This window comes from Protopterus annectens, chromosome 9.part0, assembly GCF_019279795.1.
Source record: "Protopterus annectens isolate FY-2018-M chromosome 9.part0, PAN1.0, whole genome shotgun sequence".
In the NCBI taxonomy this organism is placed as follows: Eukaryota; Metazoa; Chordata; order Ceratodontiformes; family Protopteridae; genus Protopterus; species Protopterus annectens.
The window spans coordinates 1,333,179,240-1,333,197,624 of NC_056743.1; the positions used below are offsets into that span (position 1 = coordinate 1,333,179,240).

Genomic DNA, 18,385 nt, shown 5'->3' on the forward strand with positions numbered 1-18,385 from the left:
TTTATTTCTGTTGCATTGCATGACTCTGGACAGTCCTAATTATTGTGCTCATTTGTTTTATCAAAGTTCTGACGTTTTGGGTTTGATTGACATTCAGTCTATCTCTTTCATTGATTTTAATACGTCTATCTCTATTAAATCAAGCAACTCTTCTCTTAGCTCATTTTCTTCTAAACTAAAGGCACATTTTTTGTTCTCCATTTTCTGCAGGTATTCTGTAGCATCTTCCTGTGGCACGTTCTCCAACTTCATCCTGTGTCATCCATTACTGTGTCATATTGAGACTCACTGGCCTATCACTAATCAACGTTGACTGGTCCAGAGTTGCCACAGTTTCCTGTTCCTTCCCTTTCTGTCCAGCTTCCTGTGTGTAGTATGCAATGGCCTAAGCATTACTGTCTGTGTGTAATGAGATGAGCTTCCTGTATGTGGTACGCAGTGTACATCTGTCACTGTCATTTTACTGATTTTGGGCTGTATTTGATTTTTGCCATTTTCAATTTTCATAAGCTGTGCAGCCTTATCAGTAACATGCTGAGTGTTCATATCTGTTTATTTCTTAAACCTTATCTGTTCTATTACTGCACTGTGACCAACAATGTAGCCCAGTAGTTGCACTACCTTTTTGGAGTAACCGTTCTCTGTAAGGTCACCTTTACACAACTTAACTCCTTTTACTCTCTATTTTTAGGCCTGAATCATGATGGTGGGCAGCACCATAGTGCTTGCTTTCCCAGCTCAGTTCTTTGATTGGGTGCCTTCTGTGTGGAGTTCAACATATTCTGTCTGTCTGCATGGGTTTCCATTGGATGCTTTGGTTTCATCCCACAGCTCAGACATGCCGTAGGTGAATTTGTATTCCTTAAGATTGTGTGTGTGTGTGTGTGTGTGTGTGTGTGTGTGTGTGTGTCTTGCAGTACATTGGTGTGTTCAGGATTGTCTTGTGTACATTAAGGGCTGGGATAGACATTGACTCCCTATGGCCCTGAGATGGATTAAGTGGAAACTGATGAATAAATGAATCATGATGATGCCCATATCCCCTTCCTTTGCATTTAAGTGCTTATATTGTATATATTTAATGCTGTACTGTTGTGTCCACTGAGTGCCAGGATCAGATTTGACTCTTCCATGATCCTGAAATAGATTGAGGTAACTGGCAAATGAACAAATGAATCACAAGAGTGACCATATCCTTTGCCTTCACAGTTAACTGCATCTTTAATCTGTAAGTGCTGTACTACTGTGTAAAATACAACACTTATGCAAGTAGACATATTTTTGAATGCCTGTGTTACAATGTACACCATGTCTCTGAATCCCTGCTGAGTATTATTAGACTTGAGTTATATCGGTATTACTCGCTAATACACTGAGTGCCAAAAATGATCTCCTAACCTTTCCTCTGCCAGGGTAATCCTATGGGCCAGGCTTGTAAAGGCTCCAGGGCCATTAGCCTAGTACACAACTATGAATTTATGAATCCGTTTATTAGAATTGTATTGGTGTAGCTAGGTGAGCTACACTAATGTAATTAGGGTAATACACAGGAGATACATAAGTACCCCGTTTCTGAGCCACCGTTCTGTAGCAGCAATAAATCAGAGTAATTTAATTTTATGCATATAGTACCAAGAACCTTGTCTGTTGAGCACAAATGTATCAGCATTATATCAGAATGACTTGTACATGGGATATGAACAACAGTCTACGAAAAATGCTTATATAACAACATTATATGTTTGCAATTTACAAATGTACAGAATTCCAAACATCAGCTCTTTCTGAATACCACTGTTTTTTATGATTTGCAGTGATATACCATCTTTCCAATTCTCCACCTGTTTCTTTATATCTCTGTAGTATGTTTGTTGATGTTTCATTTGTCGCTGTAATTCTAAGTTGTCCATGTATTTTTACTTGATGTTAAGCTACCTAGCATGTGCATAACTCACTGTTCACAACTTGTCACACTTTTAGACCTTTCTACATTTTCTCAAATGTACCCATCCGTTATCTTTTCAGGTTTCACTTAGTGTGATCAGGTATTGAAAACTTGTTTAATAGTGTTATACTTTGTATAAATTAGCCTTACTTTTCTGTGTTTCTGTCATTTTTTTATATTTAACAATACTTTTGATCCCTTTAATTTTGATGTTTTGACATGTTTACAGTATAAAACTCACTGTACATTGAACATGGGTATGTCTGATGTGAAAACAAGTTTATGTATTGAAGCTTTTTTTCTAGGATTATTCTGAAAGTTTAAAAGCCCGTGTTTGCGCTGGTTTCCCACCTTTCTTGTAACTAGTCTAGTCCAGATACACATTTGCTGTATCCAGGACTGTTTGTAAGCTTCTGAGCAGTGCCAAAAAGTCTGCCCTTCATTTTTTCCCTTACTTAGATCTGCTAGTTCTCTCTTCTCCTGCACTTTTGCTAGCTTATTAGTCTAGCACTTTACCAGACTTCTTGTAGCAATTATTGCAGCACACAAGTGCTACCAGCACTAAACATTCTACAAGGAAACGGCTCCAGTACTTATTATTAATGCCCACCCCTTCAGGCATGTCTAAAGGTCAGTTCCCTGTACTTTCTCCTATTAACCTGGTGAACTTGGGCATCCTGAGGCAATGTAGCAACTGCCTCATGTACACTGACAACCCTCTCTTCTTACCTCCCTACACTGACTTGCCAGAGATGGACTTATATATCCAAATTGGAAGCCACGCACTCTCCAGCCATGATCGGAATAGCTGGTCAAGAAGAGAAGGTCAACACTTGCACCACACCACATGGAGCACATAGCCCTCCATAACACACACCAGCACTGCCTCCACATAAAACACAAACCCACACCCTCACGTTCGCAGAGGCTCTCAATAAAAATCTACCCAAACAGCCGAGGCCTCCAAGGCAGAAATGCATTCTACCACCACAACACAACACTAATCACAAGACACAACTCTTCTAAACAGTGTGCCACTCAACCAAGGCCCATAGGGCAAAACAGCATGCCCAACACACTAGTCATAGGTGACTTGATAGTGAGGCACACCGATGTCCCACTCACTAGGTTGAATAAGGAGAAAGTAACAGTTGCCAGGACCCGCCACATAACGCACTTACTCAGGTATTCAACAGGTACAAATATGACTCTGTTATTGTACATGTGGGTGTGAATGACCTGAGATGTACCTTCCTGGACTACATGAAAAGAGATCTGGAGGAGCTCTCTGATTATGTGACCAGGCGGTTTGACCCTAGCCCTGAGCAGCATCCTACCATCACCAGAATGATACCACACTACAAGCAGAAAATTATTAATTTTAACAACTGGCTAAATTTCTGGTGTCATACCAAGGGGATCAGTATCTGTCTGCCTGGGATGACATGATTGCCAGTCCTCCATGCTTTGACAGAGATGGGCTTGCATCTGTCACCCCTGCACTTCCGGATAGTGCCTTTTTTAGGCTGTGTTCCAAACACCAAATTACCTCCGTAACAGCTACAAACAAATGCAATCTGAGGGTCATGCTGCTCAGTGCTAGAAGTCTAAATCTCTAAATCTCAAAATGCACTCACTCAAAGCACTCCTTAAAATGGAGAACATAGACATTTTCTGTTGTAACAGAGACCTGGTTCAAAGCAGCCGAAAGCACCCCTGCACTACCAGGCTATAACTCAATCACCACCTTTTGATCCAGAACTTGGACCAAAGCTCCAAAGGCGGTGGTGTTTCTATATTCATAAAGGATGTGGACACCTCCAGACTGGTAGCCCAACATAACGCATCAGATACTTTAGGTGCTGCTAACATTGGGTGAGACGGCTATTTAGGTCGTGGCCTGCTAGAGGTCCCCCACCCATGTCCCACGACTCTCACTCCACGTTCTTAAGCAACCTGGAGAATATTAGGGTCCAACCTAACACTCGCATACTGGGCGACTTCAGCTACCCCTCCATTAACTGGGAAAACCTACCCGTGTACCAATACACTTGCCCAATGTTTCCTGGAATTCATTAATTCCAGTGCCCTGAACCAGCTCATTCTTACCGCAGCTAGAGGTAGCAGCATCCTTGACCTGGCCATTACTAACATGGGCAACTGTTGCTCTACACCAATAGTCAACTCCTCCCTGGTTAGATCTGACCACAAACTAATCACCTTGGAAATCCACATCCCCCCCCCCCCTCACAAAGGTAACCACCATGAAAAACCTCTCCAAAGCTAACTTTGGGCTTCTAAAAACAGCGGTGGCTAACTTTAAGGCACCCATGCAAATGGAGAATAGTTGCATGACTGCCGAATCATACACCAATGCACTGTACGAACACATACACAAATGCATGGATCTCGCCATACCCAGTAGAACCAAGATGCTCTCCTCCAAAAAAGGAAGCCAATCTGGTAGTTCCCTGCCATAAACAAACTCTACAACAGAAGGAAGAAACTGCTGGTGGCATAAGGTGAAGTCCCAAGATCGGAAAAACTCCCTTATCAGCCTCAACAAAAAGCTGAGATCCCTCATCAAATACTCTAAAGCTAGCTATGAAAACAGAATTGCAGCAGATAGTAAAGACATCCACAAGCCGTTTTATAGTTATGCAAAGAATCTCCACTGCAGTACCCAGATTTGCTCTGAAATACTGCACAATGGTACCACCTATACCGAGCCAACAGATATTGCCAATATATTGGCCGACAGATTCAGTGCCAACTTTACCCCCCCCCCCCCAAAAGACCAATCACAATACCAGTAGATTGTCAGGCACCCAGTATTACTTCTGCACAGGTTAAAACAGCACTGTCCAAGGCCAAGAATACAGCTTCTGTGAGACCTGACAATATCCCTGGCTGTGTTCTACATGAACTAGAGAGTGAACTGGCACCACACCTGTGCCCTGTTCAATCACATCCTCACCTCAGGCTTTGTCCCTACCGAATGGTGAACTGCTACAGTTATCCCTCTCCACAAAGGAGGAGTGACTACAGACCCTGGGAACTATCTCCCCGTTAGCCTGACGAGTTGATATGCAAAGCTATGGAACGCATCATCATGGACCTAATAAACGAGGATATAGGGAATCTCCAAACTCTGGATCCCACACAGTTTGGTTTTGTGAAGTGTAGCTCATGCCTGCTCAACCTGGTTGACTTCTTTGAGTCAGTCACCAGAGCTGTGGATGAAGGCAAGGTGGTTCATACAGCCTACCTTGACCTGGCCAAGGCCTCGATACCATTCCCCACTCAGGAATCCTAGAAAAACTCACTAAGCTAAGCATCAACTCCTATATCACTAGGTAGGTTGCAAACTGGCTCACAGGTAGAACCCACAGTGTGAAAGTAGCTGACTCCAAGTCAGACTGCTGACCAGTCACGAGTGGAGTCACACAGGGTTCGATCCTGGGTCCTCTCCTATTTGGTATCTACTTCACTGAAGTCCAGGCAAACACAAAGGGACTCTGGCTGACAAAGTTTGCAGACTATTGCAAGTTGGGAGCTATTAACTCCCCAAGTGATCCTGACATCCTGCAGAAAGGCCTCACAGAGACCAACGACTGGTGTCAGAACCATGGCCTTAAGCTCAGTGCCAAAAAGTGTCATCATCCTCTTTGGGAAAAACTCGGTTCCCATGAATTACCACATCTATGGTAGCCCACTGAACACAGAAGGCGTTATAAGAGATCTGGGAACACAGGTTGACAGCAACCTCTCTTTTGACCACCGCATTGCCATTGTGGCATCTCATTACTAAGGGTTTTGCATCCAGGAAGAAAGAGGTCATTGTCTCCCTCTACTCTTCCCTCATTAGGCCAGTCCTAGAGTACAATGCCCCATTTGGCATGTACCTCACTAGACACCTGCAACAACTGGAGAGGCCGCAAAAGTACCTCACAAAGATGATCCTAGGCCTTAAACAGTTGTCATATATGGACAGACTCAAAAAAAACTCCCAACTGTTCTCTGTCTCATATTGCCTATTTAGAGGCGATCTCTGCTTGACTTACAAAGCCATGTCTGACCCAGTTCTGTTAGAAATGTTACATCTAAAGAAATCCCAATCCCTCCACAAATGCGCGCCAAAGACCTCATTACCACAATCAACAGAACATGCTGGAGGGACAGGTTCATAACCCAGAGAATGCCCATGCTATAGAATAGACTTCCCATACATGTCAAACAGAGCACCTCACTGGCCCTCTTCAAGAGAAATCTTGAGTGGATGGGAAATGAAAAAAAAAATTCACCCCTGGGATCACTCCATTGGCTCCCACCCCACAGAGGTACTGGGAACGAATGTCGGGTGGCACAATGCCAGGGTAATCCTATGGGCTAGGCTTATAAAGGCTTCAGGGCCATTAGCCTAGTAGACATCCATGAACCTATGTGATTTCCCAGCTAAACGTTTGCAATTAAAATAAATGCTCAACCTAAAGAAATGTAATAGCTTCTGCTTTTCAAAGAACACTATGAACAGTACTTGAAAATTGGTGTTTTATACAAACAGGGCAATATCCTAGGAGAGCCAGGCACATGTATAAGCATCATTCTTAGCTTTGATCAGAGTATTTCCACAATGATTAAGAAGGTGTTTGGAATAGCTCATATGATTCTAAAGGAAATGTCATGATGACCTAGAGAAGTAATTGTGCCATTTGTAAGCAGCAATGACCCGCGGTCAAGTGATGTTAAAGGCATGCAGGTAGGTGCGAGCCTTTGTTGAAGGTTGGAGATCAGGCTGGCAACTCGACACTGTAAAATCCACTGCCAATCATGGACCGGAGTTCCGCTGTGGCAACCCCTAACCAGAAAAAGCCGAAAGACATGCATACAAGGACTTACTGTACAGTGCAGCATTTTTTAACTACTATATAAAATACATTTAACAACTAGATTTTCTCAAAAAATAAAAAGTGGTTGCACCCCACCTCACGTGCAGGGGGGGGGGTGAAGGTGATACTGTGACCCAGCTAACCTGTGTTCAGTTTGTGGCATAAACAGTGGTGGGGGTAAGCCAGAGAGGGTGGCAATATTGCCAGTACCATCGCAGCCATCCTGGGGACAGGAGGGAGAGAGGCAGCTCTGTCTTGCCACTTTGGTGATGCCTAGTGGGAGGTCTAGATGGAGAGCACCCACAGAGCATGAGTCTAGCAAGCACATGTTGCTATAAGCAGTGCTAATGTGCACATAGCAGCCCAAGGACTAAAGTGTGTCCGGTCCCTGCTTTTGTAAAGCCTTATCTAACATTAGCCAGTGGTACAGTTTGTCATGTTTAGAGAATATTTGCACAGCAGACCAGGCCACTACTGTACATATGCCACCAACTAAGTCCCTGAAAAGTGCAGCCAAAGTTAACTCTTCCCCTAGACAAGTGTTCTTATCAAAGCCTCTGTTGACTTTTATGCTGAGTCTTTGCTTAACCTACTGTAATTTGATAGCCTTTTGGAAATTATCTTTTTTACCCACTAGAGTTCTTGAATTGTTTTGGGCAAAGGAAACAAAACTTATTGGATTTTCTAATGTCTTTGGTCTTAAAAATCTACTGTATGAGGTCATTCTGAAGTAGCAGCATTTGTCCTTGTTTTAAGGTTGATAAGAATTTGGTAACTGAATTGTTTTGTGTACATTGCCATACATCTGTTTTAGCAGAAAGGCTGGACTGTTAGGATAGTACCGTCATGTGCTTACGGGGGGGGGGGGGGGGCACTCTATATGGAGAGAGTCAACAATTTAGTGTAAGTTTAAAGCTGAAGAAGGTAGAGTAACCTTACTAGAAGTTTTCAGATGCAAGACATATTTAAGGAAAAACGTAACCCTAGGTGTCTGCTGAGTAAAAACTGCTAAGTTGGAAAAGTGAAACAATGAGCCTTAAGTGGATAAATAAGAAAAGACATGCATGTTGCAGGTGGACAAGATAATACATGTGGCAAATCCGCTTGCAAAGGGGCACTACCCCCCCCCCCCCCCCGCAGGCTAGAGAGAAAAGACCTCTTCCAGTGTGAAGTATTTGTTGGAGTATGCTTTCTGAGTAATGCACATCATCCTCAAAGTAAATAATTCTTGTTAAAGTACATTACAATGATTGTATCCCCCTCTCTCTCCCAGACCCCCATACCTCCACAGACATACAATTAGGAAAAGAGCAAAGACACCTACATTGGAACTGTCATGTTCCCTTGATGCACAGTTGCAGTTAGTAAAATGGTGAAGTAGAACTGCAGTTTAGCTAAGCACACTTCATGCAAAAACATTAAGTTAACTGTTAAATGGAAATAAACTGACTTTCAGCTTACAGTTTGGAATCTAGTTTGATTTGTTTGCCACCACAAAACTGCAGTCAAGCTGTCATCTTATGAAAAATCCCACATCTGTTGTCTCTAAACATAAGAACTGATGATTCAGATTGCTCTTGAGGGCTCCTTCGTAATAACAGTAGGTATCCTCATGTTGATGCTTAGTATTGGCAAGTAGACCAGACTCTCTGGACCATCCAAGAATGCATGTGTACACACTCTGCTCTTTGTCTGATCTATCTTTTTTTCAAAACTGTGTCGGTGCATGGAACAGAAAGGGACTTTAAGGAGATTTTTGTAAGCTGCCTAAAGTCTGGAGAATCCTCCAACTGGTGCCACATACTTTATGCATAGTGTCGAACCTTCCTTCATTATCTTTTGTCATGTAACCCAGGTTACCGAGGAAGGCTTTTACTACCCACCATGGCTGTGGAAGATTCCACTGGATTGCGGCCACCATCTGTTGTACCTTTTCTGGAGTGAGAAGCAGCATCCCATTTTATTCATTGAATTCTTCAGGGTTTCAGAAATACTTTTCCACGAAGGACAAAAGTCTCTGATTATAAAACCCAGTGCATCTAGTAAGAGAATGGCGAGTTGCATGTTACTTCTCAGCAGATTCTGCAACTGTACCTGAATTATGTATCCCCAGATAAGGTTAGGTATGGGTGTTCCTCACACTGACGGCTGCTGTAGCTGATACCATACATCATAACTAAAGACCATGTGGTAAGTTATTTACCAAACCATCTGTCTCAACTTCCATCACAGTCACTTTTGATACTGGAAGATTGGAATGTTGGCAGTGATGGTTTCTGTTCCAAATTGAATTTAGCTATGAGGGAAGGGAGCTGAAGACAGTAGATATCAAAACAGGTAAGTTTATAAGAGGGTAGGTATCAGCATGCATGTCACAAGTACTAGTTAATGTTTTGAAGCCTTGTCTTCAAAAGTTTCAAGGCATTAATTAGGACTTGTGATACAGGCTGCTGCCTCCCTCTTACAACTCGCCTATTTTGACATCTGTTGTCATTACATGGAGTATGCTAAATTAGAAGTCATTCATTTAACTCTAGTTCAATGTTTTATAGTGTATCTTAGGTGTAATAGATGAGAACCCTTTCAGGTCTCTTGGCACACACTTATAAAATGTAGGTAGTTGTGTTCAATTTTTTCATAGAAGGGGGAAGTATGTTACCTGCCCTAAAAGATGCAGGGTAGGTGCAGCCAGTCACTGAGTGTCAACTAGGTAGTTCCATGGTCCTGACTAGCTGGAGTTGTGATTGTAACAGTAAAGAATTTAAGGATGATAATTTGACTGGTTGTCACACATTTGTTAGTACCTGTTGTTTGCCAAAGTTAAAATAGACATTACATCCGCGATAAGATGAAAAATTAATGTATGTACATAGTGACAAGTGTTTGCACTGATGAGATACTAACCATGTAGGATAGAACAGAAATACACCACATAAATTGTCACCCATTGGCTACTAATAGTAGATATGCAGAGTAGGTATGAAAGGTAAGACCTATCCCATTGTCACTTGGCCAGACAGCCTATGGCTTACGTTTATGATCCCAGTTCAAGTGAACTGACCACGGGCACGGTGTTAGATCATATAAATATTAAATTGGAGTTAGTTCTGATGAAACCCTCCTAATATCTATTCCTGAACAAGTTACTGGTGCTTGATTACTTTGGAAGTCTCAGCTGAGTTTGTCTGTCTTCATTTTTCCTGATTTTAAGGAGTCTCAGCCAGGGACTTCATTGCTGCTGATGTATTAGAATTTCTTGTGGTTTAATGTTTTTTTTTTTCCCCAAATGGTTATGAAATGTCCAACCTTCCCTAAGGTTGGAAAACTACTGCACCTTGTGTATGTGATTTATGTATATATGTGGTTTACTATGAAAATGTCATGGCACAAAATCCTGAGCATCAAAATCCTGACACCAAAATGTTGAAGACCACAATATCCAACTCTTGAAGTTTCTTCTCTGCAGGACCCATGTTAGCACTTGTTTTGGGGTCTGTGCTGGTAAGGGAGAATTGATTTTTCAGTGTTTTTCAATGCTGTGGTCTGTGTTTCAGCCTTTAGATGTTCCAGTCTCATGATTTTGCTGGTCACGATTTTGTGCTTTGACATTTATTGTAAGCCTCTTGTGTCTATGTATATGTGGGTGTGTATATATAGAAATATATGTATGTATGTATAATTGCATATAAATTTATATTTAGTTGTGTGTAAAATCTATATAAACACACATACCTATAAGAATACTACTAAGTAAGCGAGCACGAGGACTATAAGATGCCTGCTGTATACGTTTAATTCAGTGCACTTTAAAGTTCTTGTCATCCTTTGCAGTCATTTAATAACACTACTCCCAGATCAAGCAGGGCCATACATAAGACATTTCTGTCTCTCAATCCTCTCCTCAAGAGTAGTCTTAAAGGTTTCCAAAATAGTACTTTGACTAGGCTAGAAATGCACTGAGTTAGGAAACTATACTTCTAATGACTCTTGTTTATTGGTGTAGAGTTAGGTCCTTAGTGTGGGTGTTTGTAGAACCATGTATTTTGTGGAGAAATAAGGGGTCAAGTAGGATTGAGCCTTTCATGACTTGAAAAATGAGACGCAAGTCACCTTGGAGGAACTGATAGTCTGAGTATTAAGAGAGTCCTACTTATCTAGTGGGATAGTTGAATGATTTAAGGTCTTTAACTTTCTTGGCTAAAAATCTTTGGGGTTTTTCCAATCGAATGATTATGCTTGGATTTATATATAACAAAGGGGACATTGTATGATGTGTCTCATAAAAGAAACTTGTAGTAGTAAGATGACGTCTTTGGATTTTTGTGGCTTTTTAAGGTATTCCTTTTGAAATTAACTTGACCAGATAAAAGGGTTTCCTGACTATTGTGAAAACATGGTGGTCAGATGTATGTGTCTAAGTACCATGTGGAGCTGCTTTTTTGCTGAATGCTACTAAACTGTACTAATTTGCATTTAGCTAGAAACTGTTTTTGGTTTGCCAAGTATTTGCATATTCCAGACCTTATTTGAGCTGTTTAGGATCAGTGGATGAGTAACTCTGCTTAGGTGGAGACTCTTAGTTGTTGTGTCTTTCGGCTTTTCCCAGTTAGGGGTCGTCACAGTGGAACTCTGGTCCGCTAATGATTGGCAGTAGATTTTTATGTGCAGAGTTGCCGGCCCTGACGCAAACCTTCAACTAAGGTACGCCCATTCACGCATGTCTCCACACAGAAGACGCTCTAGCTGAGAATCGAACGGGACAACGTCTTACTGTGAGGCGACAACGCTACCGCAGCACCACCACCACAGTAGCTAGGTGGAGACTCTTAGTACATACTTGATATTGAAGCGAAATGCAGCTTGATATTGGTCCCATCGAAGTGTTATTTTTAGCCTTTGACAGGGATACTAGTATTTGTTTCAAGGTGATTTTGGGGGAGAAAGTACAATTTTCATGGATGGTGGGACAGTAATGTGGATAGGTGGGATAAAGTTAGCACTAAATTTGTCTGACAGTATGTTTGTTATATTTTTGGGATCAGAAAACGTGATGATATGGATGAGCTCCACATATTTTGGAGAATGTTGTCATTCCCTGCTTTAACTGAAGAAAGATTTGTAACGTTTTTTTTGGTGTCTGTAATGACCTTAATTTTGTACTCTGCTTTAATATTTTAAGTTCCTTATTGGCATTTTCATTGTGGTCTTAAGATAGGAAGATGGGGATTTCTTTCAACTTTTCATGATTTTCCTTCTGTTTTACAGAGAGGTTTATTCCTGAATTTATTATATTTTAGGATGGACATGTACTAATTTTCTATGCTGCTGTTTAGATGCTGGTAAAAGTGAAGAGCTGCCTGCAGTAGCGCCCTCAATTTGGACCATTTTGTAGAGGATTTTTGGGAATTTTGCCTATCTTGTGCGTGTTAAAGTAGGTTTGCCTTGGGGAAGTCTCTAAAGATGGTCTCATTTGGTGATGGGATTGTGCCACTAGGCCTGACAGAGAAGATAATGGTCTTTGTAGTCATATTTAACAAGCAATGAAGAGTTGCCGGATGGGATAAAGTCAAGAGTATTAGAGTTTCTAGTTGGCACTTTTAACAATTTTCTCAAGTACATTGGTGTTAAAGTCAAGGAAATGCTGAACATACCCATTTTTAGAGGTGAAAGTGTACTAGTAGATGCTTAGTTAATTGAAGTCCCCTAACAAGGTATTTGGTTTGATATTTAACCCCCTCAATGATAAGGTAATTTCCCTGCTCTTTTGAGGACATTGGTGTGGATATGTAGCCAGCAGTGAAGTAACAGTTGGAATTGAGGGCATTTTGGATCTCTAGGAGCTCCACATTAGGGAAGTGGATAATTTAATGTGAAGAGATGGTAGTTCTGACAGATATTCCCCTGCAGCAGCCCCAGGGCCTAAAGGCATGATAGACTACAACCTGGTATGCAAGGAGTGCTGCCATTTAATTGAAACCAGATCTTGGTAACTACACCAATCCGAACATGTTCGAATTTTAGTAGGGCCACAAGTTCTTGTATATTATTTACTTAGCTAACATTGAGTAATGCCACCATAATGTCTGAATTTCATTTTGAGTTAGCTGTGCAAGATTGTCCAGTAGAGGGACTGTCAAAAAAGGCATTGTGGGAAAAGCAAAGACTTTACCCAGTATGTTGGCGACCTGTTCTGAGAAGAAACAGGAAGTCTTGCCTACCATTTCATCTTATCTCATGCTGCCCCATACTGGATACCCTTAAAATGACACAAGCTACTTAGCCATTTCTTAAAGCCAATTATTTTGTGTTGGTATTTAGAAGTAATTTCCGCTGAAGGCAAGATGCTACTCTAGACGAGCATCTTTCCTGCCCCTAAAATGTGCATAAGAAGTTCCTTTTGTCATTCACTCCTTCATAGGCCACTATTAGGTTGTGACCATATTTGTTTGGTGTAAGGGACTTTAGGGCCCTTGTCTCATCTGTTGCTTGAGCAAGGAGGACAAATATCAAACTGTTTGGCTGTGAACTTACAAGCACTCATAATTCATATTCATATGAAAGTGTACAGTCCTAGCACCATAAACAGGCTGAATGTAACCAATGCTGATAGTTTGAAAAGATGCTGTCTGTTTCTACTCCTACCAAAACATGCAGTCATTCTGTCATGTTTTCAGTCATTGCTGGTTTGGAGGTAAAATAATATCCGTTTCATTTTAAAATGTGCAGTCCAACTCTTGTTTGATATGTGTAATATGAGCCATGTTTGTAGGGCATATGTTCCATTATTTGCCATTCGTTATAGATTTATGGAGAATATTGTCACACTTTGAATTACCTGTATCTGGAATGTTTTTCCCGACTGATTAACTTTGATTTTTAGGAAGCTGCTGGAGATGGTACAGAAGTGATGGAGAATCGGACAACAGTGGATGAGGAGAATGTCCGACAACTGGGAGACATAGAATTACAATGTGGGATCTGCACCAAATGGTTCACTGCAGACACCTTTGGCCTTGATACATCGTACGTTTTTTTTTTGTTCCTGTAAGAATAATGTATTGTGTAAATGTATGTATTTCCATAGAGTTGAAGAAGCTGATATACTGCTATAATTTTAAGCAGAGACTGTCATCTGTTTTTCAGTGGATAGCTTGGAGATCTCATCACACACTGTGCCCCCCCCCCCCAGCAGTTGCAGAGGGCTTTTTAATCCACAGTTGTCAAAATGCACACTTTGATCTTTCCTTCCCAAACCTTTATTGAAATAATCTCTTGATTTTGATTGCAGGTCATAGAGCCAGCACAGTAGTTTCTTGGGCTGTGTTATGGACATATCCTGTTGCCAAACAAGCAGTTAGTGGTTTGTGAGATTGCGATTATACTGGTGACTCCCTGGTCTTTTAAACAAGCATCATTTATTGACCTTTCATTTGATTTGTGTGATGCTGGTATCTTTGCTATATACCACATAAATACTGTCTAGTGAAACTTAAGGGATTGTGTTTGGCAAATCTGAGGAAAGGGTGGAGGGTTGTATAATTCTTTCACAGGCCAGTAGATCTCACCTAGTGATGTGCTGGGCTAGAATTTTAGGCATCTTCTCTCACCACTCTAGTCATTTTAAGTTTCTCATGCGCTAGTAACGGCTTGGACTTATGAATACAAAGAATTTGCCTCCCTTTTATTTGGTGCTGTGATATATTACTACACAAGTGGCATCTAGTGAAAACTAAATGATTGTTTTTGGACTGGCAAAGCTATGGGAAGGATGGAGCATTGTTACCCCCAGCATGCTGTCATTCTAACATGTTTATCAACTTGCACGTACGAGAGAGTATGGAAATGGGGAAGCTGTACACAGATTTATAGCCTTTTTTGTTATTCTGTGATCAGTATAGTCTGTGATGGTCACCTGAACCAATCAGTGGTACTGTAAGGTACCTAAGAAGTGGCAAGAATTAATGGGTCCCTGGAGATTAGAGGAGCAAGTCTGGAAAGGATATCTGCAAATATGTTATGCCACTGTGGCATCTCTTGTGTTTACTGGTAACTTTGTGATTATAGTGAAGTAGTCATTTATAGTGAATAAAAGTGAAATTGACATGCATATTGAGTTACTCTCTTGGAATTGTTTTTAGGTAATGCCTAGTCATCTCTCTTTTTTTTTTTTTTTTTTTTGTTGGTAGCGTACTGTATCATCAGTCATGCTTTATCATCGGTAACATTTGTCTATTCGTATTATGTTGATGGCAGACTAAAGAATGAAAAGTTAACAATTTCAGGTATGCATGAAGCTGCCTAGTTTTGCTTGATAGAATTGCACTATCTACCACAGTCCTCCCTGAAGTAATGATTTTTCCAGCAGCTTGGTGAGGGTTGCTACCTGCTTATTGCTGTGTGCTGGATTTGAACGCAGCAGTTCTGTAATGACCTTCTAGCGGTAGTGTGTGACTGTCCCGTTAAGGAGGTGAAACCTGTTCTCACTGCAGAATGTTAGTCTAAGAATGTTATAATTTAGATTTAACTGAGCGGATATAGGAAATCTTTATTTTCAGTTTAGATATTTTAGTACATTGTTTAATTGAAATAATTTACATTAACTTGAAGACACTGAGGTAGCAGGTAGGCATATGTCTTTGCAACACCTCATTATAAACCATAGTGCTAGTGGTGTCTTTTTCTGTAGATCATATGTTGAAATACTTGATAAGGATGTATGATTTGCCATTTGACTACCAGCTCACCAAAACCGCGCAAATTACACTTTAATTAGAGTTGGGTATTAAACCTGATACAAGCACATATGCTTGTGGTTGGAGCTCAGCCCCTTGCATACCCCACGGCACACACACATTAGTAATAACTCCAAGGTCTCTTCAGGTTGCAGGAAAAAAGTACTAACTAATGAAGTCCAGCAAAAAAAAATGCTACTTCTGGCAAATTTTTTTTAAGACATTCATTGAATTATCACTTAAGATTTAGGCAAACATAGGTTTATATAAAATAAAATAAAAAAAAAAATGTTAACTTGTTCACAGTTAAAAACATTGTACAGCACATGCATTCTTTTATAAAATTATCATCAGTCCAGGATTAGATAAACTGCTCAATTCCTGTCTTCCTTTAAACCTCACTCTTTCTCCAAAACAAAATTCTATATCTATTGTTCCCACAGTTTCCATTTTTTATCAGTGTAATTTACTCCTATTTTCTAAGGATCCCACTCCAGGTCTTTCATATCTGTGACAATACGCTAGCTATATTTAAACTAGTGAATAGACACTGATTTCCGTTCTCTAGTAACTGCATTTTTGTCAGTCAACAGAATTGAACTTTAGGCCTTACTGTGTCTGTGCAATTCAGATCCTGTATCCAAGCTCATTAAAAATAATTTCCTTGGTTGCACATTTGTTGACCAATATTTTTAAGAAGAGTACTCTGTAGGGATTTTTTGAAAATCTGACCACTCATTACACTCCCAAAACATATGTTCCATGTTAAATCTTTCTTCCCTGTCACATTTCCAACATTTGCCATCTACCTGATGAATTTTTTGGAGCCCCCTTAGGGTATAAAATACCTATGGAAACACTTTTGAGCAAAAATCCTAAATCTTTTAGATTTTGTTGCATATTTAGAAGCAATTCGTATGTCCTCCCATTATTTCCTTGTTAATTGCTTATCCAGTCTCTTCCCAATCTTTTCTAACCTCTGATTCATTCCTATAGTTGTCTTATAATATTTTATATGCCCTACTAATTATTCTTTTTAACAGCAGCTGCTGTTCTAGATTCAGCTAAAAAGTCCAACAGAGCAGGTCCTTCATTTAGGATTCCCATATCCTTTTTTCTTTGTGTATACCCTGTATGAATCCCTTCTGAGGAAGGCACTCTCTAGCCTTCAGTCCCAATGTCTTCGTAGCCTCTTCCCATTCTGTTACCTTTCCCTCCCTAGTTGTTTGCTCTCAGTGCCTTGGATTTCTTGTCAGATTTATCCAGTAATCCAGCCCCCCTCTTGCCTATTCTGTGCATCTTTAATTGCAGTCATCCCTTTAGGCAGAATCTCATTTTTCCATTCTTTTCTGGCTTTGTTCTTAGAATGCTTTCTGCTACTTTGAGTGTAATCTGGCTGCTGTTCTCCCTAAGTATCTGCATCAAAAATCTCACTCTGTTCCTTTTTCTTGAAATCCCCCTGCTTTGTCATTATCATCCTTTTCCACTTTGAGTTGGAGCTTTCTGCTTGTGTTACACATATGAGCGTTAACTGTGTAGCTCTAAAATATCCTTTCAAATCAGTAATTGTAAACCACCTTGTTCTTCTGGAAGGATAAACTTACTAACCAATGAAAAATAGATGCACCAGCAAAGGCTGAGATAAGGACACTTCTTTATTAGTAAAATCACACAAAACCATTAAGTGCTTTCGTCCCTCACGCAGGAGACTTCATCAGAATAAAAACACAATTCACTCTAATTGTTTTTAACCCCCCCCCCCCCCCGCATCCTTTGGTCAGTATTTTTGTAAAGGCAGTCATGGAAGATGTTTATAAGTTATGGGCACAAAAAATAAGGATGTTATGTTGTCACCTTCATTCATTGTTGGTTGGGTTCGGAACCGAGAATTGGTTCTGACTCGGCCTTATTCAAAAGCTCAAGAGCTTCCACCGGCTCGTGACTGTACCCTATCCCATGATGCTCAGGGAAGATTACCCAGATGTAGTTTGCTGCTAAACAAGATCGGGTGACTTCCATGCAGGCTCTGGCTAAGTGGAATTAACTTTGATATATATTTGTTCCTTTTGCTCTATTTTTGATAAAACTTAGCATTTACTGTTCGACTTTTGAAATACTTTTTTAGTGGTGTTTGCTTAGTTTACTGGTTCTTGTTTTGGCAGTCATTTTTTTCTGTAGGTCTGTTATTGAACCTTCCCTAGCCCAGCTTCCAGGCTCGTTTAAATTAGAGAGCTTGGTTAATCTCCTCTTACAGGTTAGCTCGTTTAAGTTAGAGGGCTCTCTGTGGCCAGTTTAACTTAAGAGGGCCATCCCCTTTTTCGTTTTACTTATTCCTTAATTTTTTCCTGTTAGTAGTAGTTCATTTTAATTAAGGAACTTCTTTTTTCCCCTTGCTTTGTTGGTTGAAAATCTACTTAAACAAAGACTTGTTGAGACTGTTACTGCTTCTCTATTTTTTGGTTGTTGTGTGTGTATTAAAAACATGTCAAAGGATCCTAAAAGTCGAAACCTTCGGGTTTCAAGAAATGTGATGAGTGTAGTCATAAGATGTCTGACAGATGGGCATACCAGTTGTGTATACTGTTTGGGTGTCCTACATTTACAAGAGTCCTGTTCCTTTTGTCATGCCTTTAGCTCCAGAGTTTTAATGGAGCATAAAATAAGTCGATTGTGAGAGTCCTATTAAAAACCCCCTTTACAGAAGCTTTAGAAGGGACTCCAAGCACTAAATCTACTGATAAATCCCCTTTTAGATCAGAGAAGTTAGGGAAAAGGACTTCGTCTTTAGCTTCGTCTTTGGAGCCACCCACAAAAATGGC

General features: G+C 40.5%; 1 protein-coding gene across 1 annotated transcript in view; it reads left to right on the forward strand.

Annotated features, from left to right (window-relative positions):
- Positions 1 to 18,385, forward strand: part of ASH2L (ASH2 like, histone lysine methyltransferase complex subunit) — a 658,852-nt gene that overhangs the window by 40,677 nt on the left and 599,790 nt on the right. Inside the window, exon 3 of the mRNA XM_044082241.1 lies at positions 13,715 to 13,857. Coding sequence (XP_043938176.1) covers positions 13,715 to 13,857 — 143 coding nt within the window. The remainder of the gene's footprint in view (positions 1 to 13,714; positions 13,858 to 18,385) is intronic.